General features: G+C 33.7%; 1 protein-coding gene across 1 annotated transcript; it reads left to right on the top strand.

Annotated features, from left to right (window-relative positions):
- The first annotated feature begins 7,178 nt into the window (after positions 1-7,178).
- LOC145292752 (zinc finger BED domain-containing protein 5-like) lies at positions 7,179-8,473 on the top strand. The gene is made up of 2 exons (XM_080138789.1): positions 7,179-7,287; positions 7,833-8,473. Exons 1-2 carry the CDS (start codon positions 7,179-7,181, stop codon positions 8,471-8,473), a joined length of 750 nt encoding a protein of 249 aa, XP_079994915.1.
- Positions 8,474-20,531: the final 12,058 nt, after the last annotated feature.

Below are 20,531 nucleotides of genomic sequence, written 5' to 3'. Positions count from 1 at the left end.
CCCTATCTCTAATACAACACACTGAACAATACCAACCCTACTTAACCTCGAAACCAACAACACTAGGAGACACCTAGAACCATAGTATAATATCTGTTCCAACACCTCGCTCCCTCCTCAGTCAGGGGAGGAGAACCACCTCATTACTGAAACGACTATCTTCCCTTCTATCATCCCCCTCCCATACCTACACCTCCCAATGCCCCCCTCTGGGGAACAAAATCTTCCCCTCACTAGGAACCGATCCTGGGCCTGGCTATACCTATATGGGGAGACAAATAAATAGAAACATTAAAAAGTCCCCTATTTTAAATACACCCCTCTTTCTAAACAAACATAATATAAGACTAAAATGGAAAATCACAATACTAAAATCCAAGAATCCAAAAAATAAATATCAAAATAGAATGAAAGCACCCCTACCCTTACTTAAGAAGAGCCAGTCCCCCCTCCCCACTTATACACATTAGTAACGACCTGGACCACAGCCGCCTTCCTAAGAAAGCAAATAACCCCAAAATACTATAAAACAATATACACATTCCCAAACCAATAAAAGCAAACACACACACGCACACACACACACACATAAACACACACGCACACACACACACCCTACCCCACCCTAAAGGAAAAGAAAACACACTAGCAGAAAGAGATAGCGACTGACTACAGCGAGGTCAAAATCTCCCTGGACAAATAAAATAAAAAAGCAATAAAAAAGCAATAAAAATTCAGCATACCAATGTATAATAAACACTTACAAGCCTCCACCCTTTGGAAAAACTTCAAACTAACTACGAAAATCGCCATTTTTACACATTTGAAAATAATTTCTGACGAGGACGCATCAGACCGTCTGAAACGTACGTACGTAAACGATTTCAATGACTTAAAAACATTATTACAATGATCCAAACATAATTCTCAATGAAAAACCAAGACACGGAATAATAAAATAATGTTAAAAAATACACATTGTTGGTGACTACTCCCTTATATATATATATATATATATATATATAGTCATATTTCACGATCCGTGATAATTTCGTCTATGTGTTTATGTGTATGTGTGTGTGAACATGATTACAGAAACACATACATTTGACGACATACCTGTTTTTCTGCGTTCGTTTCTTTGGAAGATATTCTGCCAATATTGGGGAGAAGGATTCTGTGTAAACAAAGACGTTTCAAGGTAGACCAAGTCGATGTGTATTTTTATATATAAATATTATTTTATTTCTCCCAGGTAGTCGACAATAGCAGAGAAGTGATTGACGATCTTTGCTTGGGTGGTTAGTTTTTAGACGTCCCACGTCTGAGAGTCTCAGCCTCCCTCGCGAGGAGACACCTTTCAGATCATCTTCTGTTGAATCCAACTCAATCGATATTCCATCAAACCAGAACACATGACAAACGACACGTCACCGGTCAGCTCGGCAAATATTTCTGATGCAACTTGATAGGCCACCGAGTTTTATGTATGGACATATTTTAATAATATATCAAAACACAGCTTCACATCTCATCTCTTGATGATTTTGCTAGTTCTATAAATAGATCGGTCGATAGATAGATAGATAAATAGCTAGATCGAGACATAAATATATAACAGATAATTTACTAATCTGCTCAGCAACTTTATAACATTCCTTCACCTTTTTATCAAAATGTATGGGGAAGATATACATTTTCTACAAATTACATTAAACTAATAAGGAACTATATATACCCACCCTGCCGGCAAAGAAGACTTTCATACCATAATCAAATAAATAATCTAATATATAAATCTCACTATCTGTTTGTGTGTGTGTGTCTGTCTGTTTCCGTTTTTCAAATTGTATCTCCTCCTAGACGGATGGTCGTTGGACGGCGTACAATAGCTCAAAAGATTGTATTTTTGGTGGAGAATTTTATTAGAGGTGTTTAATCGGTTAAAACAATAGCTAAGGGATTAAAAAAGAATGTTCAAATTGAAATAAATGACAACTTGACGAGCCTAGCACAATGGTGTCGTTGTGCGCATGCATACATTGTGTAAAAGAGGCATTTACTGATGTAGATATTTCATAACGTTCTTAAAATAGTTGTCCCTTTGGTGCAATGTATAGCGTGACTGATTACTAACACCAGTGTTAAGGTTTTGACCGCCACCATTTTTTTTTATTACATTTCGATAGTCTTGATTTTTAAATGTTATTATGTAATAATTACACAAGAACACTTTTATTTAAAAAAAAATACAGGAGAATGTTTCTGATCTATGTAACGAAAATGGCATATTCCAAATATATCTGATATATTGTATATCGCTTATTTGTTATATTCCAAAAATCACGTAAATAGATCAAAAGTAATTGCATTTTCTATTGGATTCACTCCTAAATTAATTATCCGATCATTATGAATTTTAATTATGTGTATATTTTTATTTGTTTGTATGTAATGGATCCACTCCTAAACTAATTAACCGATCATTATGAATTTCAATTATGTGTATATGTTTATATATTTTTGTGTTGGGTTCACTCCTAAACTAATTAACCGATCATTATGAATTTTAATTGTGTATATGATTATATATTTCTATGTATTGATTCATTTCTGAACTAATTAATCGATCATTATGAAATTTAATTATGTGCATATGTTTATATATTTGTATGTATTGGATTCACTCCTAAACTAAGTAACCGATCATTATGAATGTTTAGTATGTGTATATGATTATATATATTGGATTCACTCTTAAACTAATTTACTGATCATTATGAATTTTATGTATTGCATGTTTGTATACTGTATAGATGTCATATTCCAGAAATCACATACAATGATCACTTTTTAATATATTTATGTGTACAAGAAATTATATCCAAGTAATAAGGTACTTGTGCAGTATAGTACTCATATGAAAAAAACCAAAGAAAATATTTTCTGTGGCGTACATAAGTTATTAAAATCGAAAATCACGTTAAATATTCGAGTAGTATAACTTATATATGAGAAATAAGGTGCTTCTTCACTATAGCACCCAGATGAAAAAATAAACACATTCTTATCCCTGTCGTACAGAATATTTCGCACAACAGAAAATTTCTTAAAAGTATCGAGTTCTTTCATTTTTAAATTAGAAAAATGTTATTGTACAGTATCCTACCCAGGAAACAAGATACTTGTACAGTATAGTACCCATATGAAAAACAAAGGAAATCTTACTTGTAACGTATATAAAAGTAATCAAAACCAAAAATCATATATATATTATTCCTTAATTAGAATTCATTTTTGAGATGAGCATTATATATATTAATTTATTTTTTATTTCGGACTACTATTCTCATTTTTATTAGTTGTTGTTTTTCATCTTTTATTGGTTTCTTTCGGGGCGCGTGGTGCAGTTGATAGAGACGTTGAATCTCTACAGTTCCAGATGAACATTGTCTGAAGATAGCGGTTTCAATCCCACCCAAAGCGTGCCAGAGGTTTACTTGGTCAAAAATGTGGTGAGACGACAACAACTATGGATGGCAGTGATGGCTGAGAATGCAGTTAGGAGATTCAAAGTTCCTATCCGTCGCAGTTACCACCTGACGAAGGCCAGAGGAATTAGTTGGCCAAAACGTTGTGAATAAACAAACCAATAAAAGATGAAAAACAACAACTAATAAAGATGAGAATAGTAGTCCGAAATAAAAATAAATTAATACCAAAAATCATGTAATATATTCGGAGTAGTATGACTTCTATATTAGAAATAAGGTACTTCTTCACTATAGCACTCTAATGTAAAAACAAACTCTTACCTATGACATACGGAAAAGTTCGCACAACAGAATATTATGTAAAATCATCGAGTAGTTTCATCTATATATTAGAAATAAGGTACTTTTACATTATCCTGCCCAAGAAATGAGGTACTTGTGCAGTATAGTACTCATATGGAAAAACAAATAAAATCCTATCTGTGACGTTCATAAAAGTTATTAAACCCGAAAATCACATTATATATTCAAGTAGTATGACTTTTAAATGAGAAATAAGGTGCTTCTTCACTATAGAACCCATATGAAAAAACAAACAAATTCTTACTTTAGACGCACAAAACATTTAGCACAACAGAAAATTACTTAAAAGTACCGAGTTCTTTCATTTTTTAATTAGAAAAAAAAAGGTGTTTGTACAGTATCCTACCCAGGAAATAAGATACTTGTATAGTATAGTACCCACATGAAAAACAAAGAAAATTTACCTGTGGCATACATAATTTATCAAAACCGAAAATCATGTTAGAGTAGTATGACATTTATATAACAATAGCACTCTGATTACCTGTGACATACAAAAAAGTTCGCATAACAGAAAATTATATAAATTATTTCAAATATTTTAAATATGTTATACATTACCAGTCCTAAGTAAGGGAAAATTTTTCCATAGACATGCTCTAAATTTCCTGTCCTAGGGAAGGTACAATTATTTCATACATATGTTGTGTAATACCCGTCCTATGGTAGGTAAAATATTCTTTTGCTCAAGATGGCAAATGATACATAGACATCAAAAATTCCTCTATCCTAAGAATAACAGGTATGTTAAAAGATTTTCTCATTGTCTTATGCGATCCCGAGCAACACTGGGTGGCGTTGCTAGTAATATATAAAAAACTAAAATAACATCCACAATTAATGCCGTGTGGTGCTAATCCTAGCACCCTCGAAAGTCAACACAGCTATATCAGAAACACTTGTAAACGTTTTTTTTTTTTAATTTTTAATTTTTTTTTTCATACTTTGTGAACCAGGAGCGAACGCAGACCCCACAATTTTAATGAATCACCGTTCTGCCAGATCAAACATATCCATTCCTGTGTCTCGATACATCTTCTATCATTATATGTAATCAGTTTTTTAAATAGTCAACCATATAGGAGCCTATTCATGACCACACACACACACACACGTTCAGCTTTATATTATATTATATATATATATATATATATATATATATATATATATATATATATATATATATATATATATGTGTGTGTGTGTAAGTACCTATTTCACGGTCCGTGATAATTTCATCTAGGTCAGGGGTTCTCAACCGAGGTCCATAGAATATTTCTGGGGGTCCACAGGCAAAGCATAGCAATATGAACACATATCTAAAGAAATGGCAGAAACACTAGAGGATGACCTCCAATCTGTAGTGGAATGAGGACAAAAATGGATGGTCACGTTCAATGCCGCCAAGACTAAATTAGTTTCCTTCAATAATTACAAGAAACCTTCTCTACCACCAATAGCAATGGCCAACGACTCTTTATCTGAGAGTACATCTTTCAAACTCCTTGGCCTAACGTTCACAGGAAACATGAGTTGGAACAATTACATTGAAAGCATTGCCAAGGCCGCTGCAAAGAAGGTAGGCTCTCTCTACCGTGCTAGAAAACTACTAATGCCTGAAAGTATCCTGTAACTCAATAAGGCCACCATTCGCCCATGTATGGAGTATTGTTGTCATATTTGGGCTTGTGCATCTTCTACTACTCTCTCGCTCCTAGACAAAGTTCAAAAGAGAGTCGCCAATTTTATAGGCCCTGAACTGGCATCTAAGCTGTCCCATCGACGAAATGTTGCATCCCTCTGCCCGTTCTACAAGTATTTTAATGGAGACTGCTCTGACAAACTGCAAGCACTTGTGCCCCCACAACGTAAACACCCTCGACAAACCCGACAGGCAGCTAAATCCCACCCCCACACAGTAGAGATCCCTAGATGTAAAAGATCTTTCTACTCCAGTACTTTCTTCCCCAGAACCGCAAGACTTTTGAATTCCATTCCAGGTCCCAGCTTCCCCAACTGCACTAACGTACAGAAGTTCAAGTGTAACCTGAACCGACATATTGCTGCTCCAAATCCCTACATAGTACCCAGTAGTTGTTTCCCCTGATAGTCGCCCCCTACAACAAAGTGGCAGTGTTCCTTGTTTGGGGTGAAAATGTAATAAAACAAAAGAAAGAAAGAAATGAGAGTCCACAACGATGTTTTGGTGGTCCATGAAGAAAACCAACTCGGAATAGTTTTTATTATTTAAAATTTTATTTCTACTGTAATTTTGTATAGTTTTTTTTTTTTCAATCATTCAAGTTATTTTAATTATAATATTTCTATTTAACAGGTTTACCTTAAACATTTACCTTGCACTCTGTTTCTAAACGTGTTTTATTTGTCGAAAATTTTATAAAAATGAATAGCCATATATATAGTTAGATATTATGAACTGCAGTAATTGTATTACCCGCTATGTATATATATAATATATACATGTATGTATATATATATATATATATATATATATATATATATATATATATATATATATATATATATATATGATTTTCAGAATGTGAGATTGTATATAATAAATTCCACAGCCAAACAACGTCGCAGCTCACAAGAGCCATGACAGTCAAAGAACCGGTTCTTTGACTGTCATAGCTCTTGTGAGCTGCGACATTGTTTGGCTGTGGAATTTATTATATATATATATATATACATATATATATATATATATATATATATATATATATATATATATATATATATATATGTGTGTGTGTGTGTGTGTGTGTGTGTGTGTGTGTGTGTGTGTGTTTGTGTGTGTGTGTGTGTGTGTGTTTTCAGACATCCCATGGCCACTCCAAGTAAAAAGAAGTACCGACAGTATTCCGTTGAATATCTATCTTACAAATTTATTCCAGCACACATAATGGATCGAAACCAATGTGCCTCATATGCATGGATATACTTTCAAATGATAGCATTAAACCTTCTAATCTAAAAATCCATTTAGAAAAAAATCACACAGGAAAGAAAGATAAACCAGTAGAATACTTTAAAAAACTTTGATGATTATTTCCAAGCTCGAAAAACACTGTCTCAAGTTTTTAATAACAAAGTGAGTAAAATGAGTGATGGTTTACTGGCATGAAAAATTAAATTAGCAAAATAATAGCAAAGGCAGGTAAATCCCATAATGTTGGTGAAACAGTAATTCTACCAGCAGTGTTTGCTATAATTTCGTCAGTTATGAAACAAAATGCCAGTGAAATTACTAATTCCATCCCTTTAAGCAACTCTTCTGTGAACCAACGCATTGATGAAATGGCAGAGGATGTAGAAAAGCAATTGATAGCCCATTTGCAAGTGAAACAGTTTGGCCTTCAACTTGATGAATCCACTTTAAGAGATAATGAGGCCATTTTATTAGCATGTTAGATTTAAGTGATTAAGGGCCCAAAGAGGAAATGCTTTTTGCTAGAAGTCTTGTGACAGACACAAAAGTGAAACGATTTTTGCTGAAGTTGTTACTTATTTCCAGGAAAACAACATTCCACTCAAAAATATAATCGCTTGTGCTACTGATGGTGCACCTTCGATGGCAGGCACATACAAAGGTTTTATTGCACATTTAAAAAAAAGCTGTCCCGCAAGTATTTTGTATTCGCTGCGTGATATACCATCAACACTTACTTGCAAAGAAAATGAGTGCACGTCTGCATGATGCCCTTACTGTCGTAATACAAGTAGTTAACCATATTAAATCAAATTCTCCCAGGGACCGCCTTTTTCATGAATTACGTAAGCAACATGGAAAAGAGTTCGAGCGGCCTGTATTACATACAGAGGTGTGATGGCTATCAAAGGGGAATTGTCTTCAGCATTTCATTGCATTTGGGAATCAATTATTTCCTTTCTTGCTAACACAACTTGGAGAACAGCTGCTTGCAAATAAATGTGATGTGTTTTTCTTATCAGATATATTTGAAAAACTGAATTCACTTAATAAACAGCTCCAAGGAAAAGATTCTGATCTGATATCTAGTAAAAGTGCTATTGCTGCTTTTCTGAGGAAACTACAGTTGTACATGAATAATATCAGGCGTTGTGCATTTGAACAGTTTCCTTGTTTGGCTTTTGTTAACAGTGTATTGCATGATGAAGATCTTGTATTATATGCTGAATATATGGAAAATATGCATGCAGATTTGCAAACTCGGTTTAGTGACCTACTCATGATGGTTATACCGAGTTGGGTTTCAATTCCTTTCGAAGTTAATGTTGCCGATATTGACATATCTTTGCAAGAGCCTCTCATTGAATTACAAAGTGATGACATTATGCGTACAAAATTCAAAGATGGAAAGTACAATGTATGGAAGACACATGATGTTGTTACAAAACCTCCTTTGCTCTGGGATAAAGCACAGCTCTACGTTATTGCTTTTCCAACATCTTATCTTGTTGAATCGGGATTCAGTCGTGTTTCTCAACTGTTATCAAAAGCTCACAATAGACTTGACATTATGAAAAGAGGTGACCTTCGACTATCATTAACATCGATGAAACCAGATATAAAGAAACTCGCCAAGCAACATCAACCACAGGGATCTCACTGAATAAAAATGCCCCCCCCCTCTCTCTCTCTCTCTCTCTCTCTCTCTCTCTCTGTCTCTCTTTTAAATTACACATTCCACTTCAACTGTTTATCAAAAATTTTAACCAGTGTACATAAATGCTGCAGTGAATTCAATTGCCTGAAGAGCTCTGATCTCCATTGGCTTGACCATGGAAGAAACATTGTAATATTGTAATACAAGATATTGGTAAAGAATTATTATAACTCTAAGTTAGATTATTATTATTATTATTATTATTATTATTATTATTATTATTATTATTATTATTATTATTATTATAGTTGTTGTAGAATACTTTATTTGCATTAAATTAGTTTTCATTTACAAATAAAGCTTAATTATATAATATTCCTTTGGTTATTAAAACCTCAAAATTTATATTTGTGAAAAATAGAAGATTGTCTTATGACCAATAGTTATGAAGGGTCCACCAAGATAAAAAGAAGGGAAAAGGGGTCCATGAGTAAAAAAAAGGTTGAGAACCACTGATCTAGATGTTGATGCGCGTGTGTGTGTCAACATAATTACATAAACACACACATTTGACGATGTACCTGTTTTTCTGCTGTCGTTCCTCTGGAAGATATTCAGCCAATCTTGGGGAGAAGGATTCTGTGTGAACAAAGACGTTTCAAAGAGAGAGAGAGAGAGAGAGAGAGAGAGAGAGAGAGCGAGAGAGAGAGCAAGAGAGAGAGAGAGAGAGAGAGAGAGACCAATACGATGTGTATTTTATACATAAATATTCTTTTATTTCTCCCAAGTAGTTAACCGTAACAGAGGAGTGATTGACGATCTTTGCTTGGATGGTTAGTTCTTATACGTCCCACGTCTGAGATTCTGCCCCCTCCATAGGGAGGAGACATATTTCAGATCATCTTCTGTTGGCGTCCTTAATCCAACTCAATAGATATTCGAGCAAACCGGAACACGTGAAAAATGACACGTAATGTCAGATACTTTCGGTGTAACTTGATCGGTCACCGAGTTTTATGTATGCATAAGTGTCACGGATGTTAAAAATTTTTATTCATTGACATGTCTTGATAATATATCAAAATATAGTTTCACGTGTTATCTCTTGTTTACTTTGCCAGTTATATATATATATATATATATATATATATATATATATATATATATATATATATATATATGTATATATATATATATATATATGGAGAGAGAGATAGATAGATAGATAGACAGATAGATAGATAGACAGGTAGATAGATAGACAGATAGATAGATAGATAGATAGATAGATAAATAGATAGATAGATAGATAGACAGATAGACAGATACTTTCGGTGTAACTTGATCGGTCACCGAGTTTTATGTATGCATAATTGTCACGGATGTTAAAGATTTTTATGCATTGACATGTCTTGATAATATATCAAAATATAGTTTCACGTGTTATCTCTTGTTTACTTTGCCAGTTATATATATATATATATATATATATATATATATATATATATATATATATATATATATATATATATATATATTTAAAGTGATGGTTGTGTAGTTCCAACGAGAGAAAAAATGTATATTTAAAAGAGTGTAGCCATCAACAATTGTGGGTTTTTTTTAAAGGTTTTCATCATATTTTTATTTTCAAATATTTTTATAACGCGTTTCGAGCTTAGGGTGTGCTCTCTTCAGATATTTTCGTAAAAAGTTTTTCTTTAAAATGGGAGTTTGTAGATATGCCTCCGCTGATATTAAATATGTTTTTCATAGTGATGCGATGCGTGTGTTCAGTGTTTAGACATTCTGTCTCCAACTGTAAGTTGTTCACTGTGACCGGTCAAAGTTAGTTTCAAAGAGTGTTTTTTAGTCCATATGGTGAAGGTTTTTATGGCTTCTTTAGGGTTCTTTTTAAAGACTTTCTTTCCCCATGTATAGCATACACTCACACACAATCACATACGCATACATATATATTCATGTACATGTACACATGCACACGCACACGTACGCAGGCACACACACATACACACACGTACATACATAGAAATATATGTAGGAGCATACATATATACACATATACATACCCACCTACACACCCACACTCGTACTCGCATACATCCACCGCTAACAATTATTTTTATTTTTTTATTTTTTATTTTATATATATATATATGTATACTTTTTTTTTTTTTTCAACCAAAACACGCATGTATATATGCGCTTAATCATTCAGACATACGTACACGCACCCACACACACACAAGTAAGATGGAGAATAGGTAGAAGATATATATACACACACATACACGCACATACACACATATATGTACACACATATATGTATGTGCACATACACTCACAAACATCCACATACTATGTAGGCACATACACACACACATGCACACACACAGACATATGCAGGGGCTCACACATACGCGTATATCCATATTCACACGAACACATTTACCCACTCATACATGTGCATACATATGTATATATATATACATACACACACATATATACGGATGTGTATACACTCATCCACCCATATATATATATATGGGCACATGCACTCACAATCACACACACACATACATATTCATACATCCCACCTTATGTATATATTGGTTGAAGTTTCCTTTCCAATCCATGCACATATGCATACATGGATTTGGTCACCCAAACATAAGTGCACGTATACATACAAACAAGATGTAGCATAGATAACAGATGATATATAATTATACACACACGCATACACAATCATATGTGTACACCCACGCACACACACATATACACACGCACACACGCGCGCACATACACATACATACGTTTAATTTCTAGTTGTTTGTTTAGTTAAGAGAAATGGTACTGTACTGGGTATGGGCGCGCGCACCCGCGAAAGTGTGCGTGTGCCTTATTGTGCTTTTTTGTTGTTTCGTGTGTGAGGGTGCACACCTACCCAAGCATGCATGCGTGTAAGTGTATTTTGTGTTTTGCCTATTTATGTGTATAATTATGGAGAGATGTTTAAGGCGGGGTTAAACTTTGTTATGAAATTTTTTTCTTGAGTTAGCAAGTAGAAGTAGTTGTCAGTTTGGAAGATGGGCATTATCTCGAATCTGCCTCCACTGCATGCGTGTATATGTTGTGATACATGTAGGTGTCTATTTTCCGCGATTTTGATGTTGGATCGGTGTAGGGCTACTCTATTACTAAGGTTTTTTGTAGCGCCTATGTAGGATTTATCGCATGCTGGACATTTTATTACATAGATCACGTTTTTTGAGGTGCAATCTAGGTTTTTTTTTAATTTTGAATGTTTGTATGGGGTTCGTAAATGTGTATGTGTTTCCCTCTAATATTATGTTGCAGACTCCACATCGTTGTTTGTTGCATTTTGTGACTCCTTTTGTTGCGTCTTGATTGAGTTTGGATGAGGTAAGAATGCGTTTTAGGTTTTTGGGTTGGCGTTTGCTTTTTATTATTTTTGTTGTTTTAAGGAAATTGTTTAGTTTGCTGTTTTGGTTAAGTAGGACGAGGTTTTTCGTTATCTCTGTGAAAAGCTCTGGGTTGTTTGTGTTGTGTGTGGAGACGTATGTTAGGATTTGTTCTTTGTTTCGTTCTTTAGGGGTTCTCAAATCTTCTACTGGTATATTTGTCGCAAGTTGGATCCCTTTGTCTATAAGTTGTGATGGGTATTTACTTTTTCTTAAATTTATTCGTAGTTCCTTGAGTCGGATTTTTCGAAGGTTATTGTCCGTGATTATGGTGCAGATTCTACGTGCTAGGGTGTAGGGAATTGATTTTATGCAGCTTTTAGGGTGGTGACTTTTAAAGTGTAGGTATTGTTGGGTGTCTGTAGGTTTGCGGTAAATGTCTGTGATAATGTTATTGTCTTTAATCTTTATCAGTATGTCTAGGAAAGGTAATTCTGTAGAGCTTTGTTCTATGGTGAATTTAATTTTTGGGTGTAGGTTCTGGAGTATGGTGTGTAAGTCTGTGATGTCCCCCCATGTGGGTTTCCATAGGATGAAGCAGTCATCTAAGTACCTTTTCCATGATTCTACAAACAGTATTTTAGTGCTGTGGCCAAATTTTTGTTCTATTTTTTTATATAAGGTTTCTTCTAGGTAGGCTAATGTAAGGGTTGCGTAAGTCGGTGCCATTTTCGTTCCCATTGCTGTACCTAGTGTTTGGATGTAGTTGGTATTGTTGAATTCGAAGGAATTATTATTTAGAATTATGTCTATACTATCGATAATGAATTGCTTTGTGAATCTGGGATGTAGTGTTTGTGCGTGTCTGTTGATCCAAAATAGTATTGCTTCTTTTCCTAATTCATGGGGTATATTACTATATAAACTGCTAACGTCAAATGTAACTAATAGTGTCCCGTTTTCTACTGTATGTGGTAAGGTAGTAAGAAAATGGATGTCGTCCCTTATGTAGCTCTTAACTTGATCTGTGAAAGGTTGTAATAAGATGTCTATTAAGTTGCTAAGTCTGCTTGTCGGACAGGCTGGTCCTGCTACAATGGGTCTAAATGTAAGGTCACTAGGGTTTGGAGCGCTAATATATTCTGAGTTTTGCGTATCGATGGCAAGTTTTATTGTGCCAGATTTGTGTATTTTAGGCAGTCCGTAGAAGTTGTTGGTCTTTGTAATGAAATTTGTGAGGAAGTCCTTTTCTTTCTTTTTTAATATTTTGTTGTGTGTTGTACAAAGTTTTGTGATTTTTGAGATGGTGGTGTTATCTATGTTGGTACTAATGGGTTTATAGTAGTGTTTGTCATCCAGTAATTCTGTAATTTTTGTTTCATAATACGTTCTGTCCATGATTACTACGGCACTGCCTTTGTCTGCTTCTTTTATTATTATGTCATTATTATTACGGATCTTTTCGAGTGCTTGTTTTTGCTTATGTGTGAGGTTGCTTGTGGTTTTGTGTTTTTTTTGGAGGTTAATGTTCCAGAGATTTTCGAAGTAGCTGTTTAGTTCTTTTGTGTTGTTCTGTTTATTAGGGAAATATGTTGATTTGTTTTTTACTAAAGAATCATCTTTGTCCCCTTTGTTATCTAGTGTTTCTATTAGTCTAAATTTCCGTTCGAATTCTTTAAGGTCCTTTTTTAGTTCTGCTATATTGCTTTTAGGGGTGGGGCAGAATTTGAGGCCCAGCTTCAGTATTTCAATTTCGTTCTTTGATAAGGAGTATGTGGATAAATTGATGATTTTGGGTCTAATTTTTTCTAACCTGGAATTGTTGTTCCCTGGGGGCTTCCTAAAAAATGCTGGGAGTTGTTTGTTTCCTTGTTTCGAGGAGTGGTGTGTTTTAGGGTGGTGTGATGTCTCCTTGTAAAATGAGTGTTGTGTACAATATTGTGAGGGTTCAGTGATAAATGGTTGAATGGGTTGTCGTTATATGTTTTTTGTGTTGGATAGTTGTGTTTCAGTTGGAATTGGTGTTGCTGTTGAGGATACATGCATTGTTGTATAGGGTTGTGTTGTCGGGGTTTGTTGTAGGGAAGGTCTGTTTGTTGGGATTGGTGTTGCATGGGATATTCTGATTGTTCCCGTTGATGGGGGAGGTGCCTTAGGGGTTTGTTTCTTTGTGTGGGATATGAGGGGTGAGAGTTGTAGGTAGTGTTTTGAATTATGTGATGTCTCAGGTAGTTGTGTTGCATTGTGGGGATGTTTTGGTAGAGGTTGTTTAGTAAAGGTATTTTTTCGTTGTTTGTGTTAGCGATGTAGTGTCTGTGGGAATGGACTTTTGATTGTGTTCGCTGAATTGGGTGGTAATAGTTAGGTTTGTATTGCTTAGGATTGTATATAAGTGGGTATTTTTGTGGAGATGTATTGTGTGGTATGTTGTCTGGTGTGTTGTGTTTGTTAATGGTGCAGGTTCTTGTGTAATTTTGAGGTGTTATTAGTGTGTGTTTTGGCTGGGCCAGTTGTTGGGAATTTGTGTAAGACGTGAATATATTGTGGTTGCTTCTTTGTGTGTAGTTGTATCTGTTGTGTGGATGTGTTTGTGTATGGTGTATGTTTCGTTTCTTACCTTTGTTATGTGATCTCTGTGTTTGCGGATATCGTGTAAGAGTGTTCTGTTCCTGGTTGTCCTTGTATGTGTTTGTCGATTGTTTGCTTTTTTCTTTTTCCGGCAGGTTTTTTAGCCAGGTTATTTTCCGTCCAATGATTTCCCTGGATTTTTCCTCCTCTTTTTTGCATTCAGAATCCCAGAGTTCCAAGAGGGGTTGGTGTGTTTCCTTGGGGCAGAGTTCCTTGATTTTTTTAAATACTTTATTGTCAATTTCTGTGTACTTCTCCGTAGAGTGTACTTTTTTGTCTTCCCGTATGTCGATTTCGGCCTAAAGTTTTGAAATACTTAGGGCTTTTTTAATTTTCACTTGTTCCTCTGTATCTTGTGGTGTAATTTTTTCCCGGAATTTATATGAAATGAATTGGTCCTCCATCGTTAGAAATGTCTTGTATGTTGCTGCGGTGTCACTGCATTTTACTGCATGGTAAAAAGCCATTTTTCTTTGTTTAAGGAGGATGTTCCAGTTTTGGAGATTCCGTTTCTTGGTTTTTAGTACTTCATTCTGTATGTATGGTCTTCTAAAGTATTCCAGGTATTCTTGTTGTGCTTTGAGTTGGTTAATGATTTCCTCACATTGTATCTCTTTCTTATCCTGTTGGTTGGAAATGAGCTGGATTATTCTGTCCATTTTCTCATTTAGTTGCTGCAATCCGCCCTCGAGATGTTTGTGTTCTATGGAGAGGTTTGTCTGTGAATCCATCAGGTCCTCCAGAGACTTTTTTCTTGTTGCTGGCATTCTGTCGTTGTAGTTATTTATATTTAAAGTGATGGTTGTGTAGTTCCAACGAGAGAAAAAATGTATATTTAAAAGAGTGTAGCCATCAACAATTGTGTTTTTTTTTAAAGGTTTTCATCATATTTTTATTTTAAAATATTTTTATAACGCGTTTCGAGCTTAGGGTGTGCTCTCTTCAGATATTTTCGTCTGTGTGTATGCATGTGTGTGTGTGTATGTGTATGTGCCTACATAGTATGTGGATGTTTGTGAGTGTATGTGCACATACATATATGTGTGTACATATATGTGTGTATGTGCGTGTATGTGTGTGTATATATATATCTTCTACCTATTCTCCATCTTACTTGTGTGTGTGTGGGTGCGTGTACGTATGTCTGAATGATTAAGCGCATATATACATGCGTGTTTTGGTTGAAAAAAAAAAAAAAGTATACATATATATATATATATAAAATAAAAAATAAAAAAATAAAAATAATTGTTAGCGGTGGATGTATGCGAGTACGAGTGTGGGTGTGTAGGTGGGTATGTATATGTGTATATATGTATGCTCCTACATATATTTCTATGTATGTACGTGTGTGTATGTGTGTGTGCCTGCGTACGTGTGCATGTGTACATGTACATGAATATATATGTATGCGTATGTGATTGTGTGTGAGTGTATGCTATACATGGGGAAAGAAAGTCTTTAAAAAGAACCCTAAAGAAGCCATAAAAACCTTCACCATATGGACTAAAAAACACTCTTTGAAACTAACTTTGACCGGTCACAGTGAACAACTTACAGTTGGAGACAGAATGTCTAAACACTGAACACACGCATCGCATCACTATGAAAAACATATTTAATATCAGCGGAGGCATATCTACAAACTCCCATTTTAAAGAAAAACTTTTTACGAAAATATCTGAAGAGAGCACACCCTAAGCTCGAAACGCGTTATAAAAATATTTGAAAATAAAAATATGATGAAAACCTTTAAAAAAAACCCACAATTGTTGATGGCTACACTCTTTTAAATATATATATATATATATATATATATATATATATATATATATATATATATATATATATATATATATATATATATATATATATAGAGAGAGAGAGAGAGAGAGAGAGAGAGAGAGAGATAGATAGATAGATGGATAGATAGATAGACAGGTAGATAGATAGATAGATAGATAGATAGATAGATAGACAGACAGACAGATAGATAGATAAATAGCTAGATCGAAAGATAGATAAATTTACTTATCTACTTAGCAATATTATGACAACTAGCTGGACCCGTGAAAATTTCACGTTTTGTTTTCTTTTTTTTTCACATACACATTATCCCATCACATATCCGTACCTTGAAACATTTACATTAACTCTTTACTGCCCTGGCCGACGAATTCACCCTGTGTACTATTTTTTTTTTTACATAGTAAATGAAGAGTACGGTAGGTAAAATGTATGTAAATATGTATATACCAAAATCACGATATTAGAGCTCCAAATATTCTCAATAAATACATCCTCAATTATGTTTTATAAATATGTTTATTTAAAAATATTTTCAAAAGCTTTATTTAATTTTTAGCTTATTTATCATATACTTATTATATAATGGAGACTTAGAGTTTTTAAAACATGTTATTGTTAATTTCGCACAGTAATGGGTTAAACCTGTGCATTTTGTTCAAAAATATTTGAACCTAACGTTGAACCTAACCAAAACTATCCCAGAATATGTTCTTGATGTTTAGATGCATATGCTTGATTACTTAAAATACATTTCAAATGTCAACGTTTATAAATTATAAACTGTCATTACATATGTTTTTTCTCCCATATACGTCCACTATTCAGATTGCCTCAGGGAACCCAAACACATGGACAATTTTAGATGACTTCTGTGTATACGATATTTCGTGTAAATGTGATTCCTCCTCTGTGGCCATGCGTGGAATCATTAAGATGTTGGACTTTAACTCTCACAGTCTTCATTGCTCTTGCTCTTGAGAACGCTACATAAAGCTGGCCATGAGTAAAGCATGGCTTTGGTAAATATATGCCAACTCTATCAAAAGTCTGACCTTGAGCTTTATTTATTGTCATTGAGTATGAGAGGCGAACTGGGAACTGAGTGCGATGAAGAACAAAAGGAATATTGGCATCGCTAGGTTTCAGTTTTATCCTTGGGATAAGTACTCTCTTATGAGCGTGAGCACCGCTAATTATTGATGCCTTGATGCTGTTAACCGTAACAGAGGAGTGATTGACGATCTTTGCTTGGATGGTTAGTTCTTATACGTCCCACGTCTGAGATTCTGCCCCCTCCATAGGGAGGAGACATATTTCAGATCATCTTCTGTTGGCGTCCTTAATCCAACTCAATAGATATTCGAGCAAACCGGAACGTGAAAAATGACACGTAATGTCAGATACTTTCGGTGTAACTTGATCGGTCACCGAGTTTTATGTATGCATAATTGTCACGGATGTTAAAAATTTTTATGCATTGACATGTCTTGATAATATATCAAAATATAGTTTCACGTGTTATCTCTTGTTTACTTTGCCAGTTATATATATATATATATATATATATATATATATATATATATATATATATATATATATGGAGAGAGAGAGAGAGAGAGAGAGAGATAGATAGATAGATAGATAGATAGATAGATAGATAGATAGATAGACAGGTAGATAGATAGACAGGTAGATAGATAGATAGATAGATAGATAGACAGATAGACAGACAGATAGATAGATAAATAGCTAGATCGAAAGATAGATAAATTTACTTATCTACTTAGCAATATTATAACAATAATATAAAACAACATCAAAACTATATAAATATTTTTATAATAATAATAATAATAATAATAATAATAATAATAATAATAATAATAACTAGCAGGACCCGTGGAAATTCCACGGTAGTTAAAATCTTTTAAAACACATCAGTAAGAAATTCCTTATTGTTATATTACAAAAATGAACGTATGGAAGCAAGTGGAACAAAGAACTTTAGTTTAAACTTTTATTGAAGGTCAATGCGATCGTAACTGATGCTGTTGATATTGTCAGGAAGTGCTGGTGATGATTGAGGTGGTGACAGGGACGTCGATCAGCTGCTTGGAGTGAGAATAGTGGTCAGTCAGCAGGTTCTTGGGAGTCTGACTCTGAATTTTAAAAAATTGTGACATTGTTGACATCGATTTTGTGAAAGTTCTGATGACCCCAAGTTATTTAATATTTCAGGACATTTTGGATTACACATGTGAGTAATGAATAAGTCACAGAAAACTGCCATTGCATCTTGATAAAGCTGTTGTAGATTCCTAGGACTTCCTATAAATGTAGATGGTAGAATAACTGGTACACCAGAATAACCATCTTCATTCCTTGCTAAATGATCCATTAAGCCAGAATATTGAGCAGCTCTTGGTTGACTTTGATAGCTTTTAATGAAGTTAAAGAAGCAACCGTCAACTTTTACATATGCAATAGACTTTTCTATTTATTTTGAATTTTATTTAATGAAGATTTGGAAATTCACAAATATTTTTTAAGTCGAATTATTGATATAGATTTCAATTAAATAAAATATACTGTAAATCTTTAAATAAGGAATAAATATTTATTTAAACCATAATTATTGAAACAAAGTATTTTACTGCATAAAAAACGGTTATGGGGAGAAGGGTTAACTATGTTGAACCTTCACCTAAATAACGATTTAATGAAAACAATGTTTAAAATGTTCTTGTATCTGTTTTATAATTTTTGTTAAATAAAAAAAATCAATAAACTTTGATAGCACTAATGTAAGAATCATGCTGAAAGCCATTCTTAATATGGGGAGGGAGTTAACTATTCTGAAACTACACTTAACAATGTAAAAAAATAAGGGAAAATATATGTATGAACAATAAATATTTCTTCAGTTAAATAAAATATACTGTAAATCTTTTAATAAGGAATAAATATTTATTTAAACCATAATTGTTGAAACAAAGTATTTTACTGCATAAAAAAAACGGTTATGGGGAGAAGGGTTAACTATTTTGAACCTTCACCTAAATAGCGATTTAATGAAAAAAAAAAATTAATGGTCTTGTATCTTTTTTTAATTATTTGTTTTAGAATAAGGAAAAAAAAATCTTTGATACCGCTATTGTAAGAATCATGCTAAAAGCCATTCTTAATATGGGGAGGGGGGTTTAACTATTCTGAAACTTCACCTAACAATGTAATAAAAATAATGGAAAAATTCTTTAGTTAAATAAAATATACTGAAAATCTTTAAATAGGAAATAAATATTTCTTTAAATAAATTAAATCGTAAGTAATGAAACAAAGTGTTTTATTTCATATTAAAAAAAAATTGTTGTGTCCATTTTTTATAGTATTATGTCGGTGGGCATTAGAAGATGATGACTGCCTGTAAAAGAAGCAAAATAAAACGAACAAAGCATAAGTAGTAACTATGTAAACAACGTGAAGTTGTATAAATGTTACAAAATTACTCGATTCGGCATTAAATAACACGAAAAAGGATTGATATGCCGTAAAACAAAAGCAAAACAAAACAGAACAAGACGTAAAATATGTTTTGACTCTGTGTTACTCAGTGTATTTGCGAATGGTGACTTCACTGACTTTGGTGATTTATTTAATAAAGTTATTATTGACTTTTGTAAGATTTATTTCTAAACATATTTTTTGTTATATAAGGCTCACTCCAAAGTAAATAAAAATAAAAAGATAAAGTGGCACAGTAAAAAAACAAAACAAAACAAAAAACGAACTCGTGGCGTTAAATGTAAAAAATATATTTATTACTTTATTACTGAATAAAATAGAATAAGCGTTCAGTATTACAAAAGACATCGTTAAAAATGTAAGTAAAATACTATACTATTTAAACTGTGGAACGATACCTTCTATGCATAATTGTCTTTAAAATAATCCGGAACCAGAAATAGACCGTTCATATATATATATATATATAGTGCTCGGTAAAAATGGCACCGGTAGAAATGGCACCGGTAAAAATGGCACCGGTAAAATTGGCGCACCGGTAAAAATGGCACAAGTGAATAACTAGGTAAAAATGGCACCAAAAAGTGCTACTGAAGCTATGGGGTCCCAAATTCTAACCTCATTTTGGGTTTTGTAAAAGTTCCTATTTTCTTGCCGTCAAC

Source organism: Euprymna scolopes, chromosome 14 (assembly GCF_053919585.1).
Source record: "Euprymna scolopes isolate OS-2025 chromosome 14, ASM5391958v1, whole genome shotgun sequence".
In the NCBI taxonomy this organism is placed as follows: Eukaryota; Metazoa; Mollusca; class Cephalopoda; order Sepiida; family Sepiolidae; genus Euprymna; species Euprymna scolopes.
Note: the sequence above shows the minus strand (reverse complement) of the source record. Positions and strands in the feature narration are given on the sequence as shown.

Bases quoted from the DNA above. Each gene is read 5' to 3' on its own strand.
- LOC145292752 (XM_080138789.1), top strand. From the start codon at position 7,179: ATGGCAGAGGATGTAGAAAAGCAATTGATAGCCCATTTGCAAGTGAAA. The intron at 7,288-7,832 runs GTTAGATTTAAG...TTTTCTTATCAG, and splicing joins TGAGGCCATTTTATTAGCAT to ATATATTTGAAAAACTGAAT.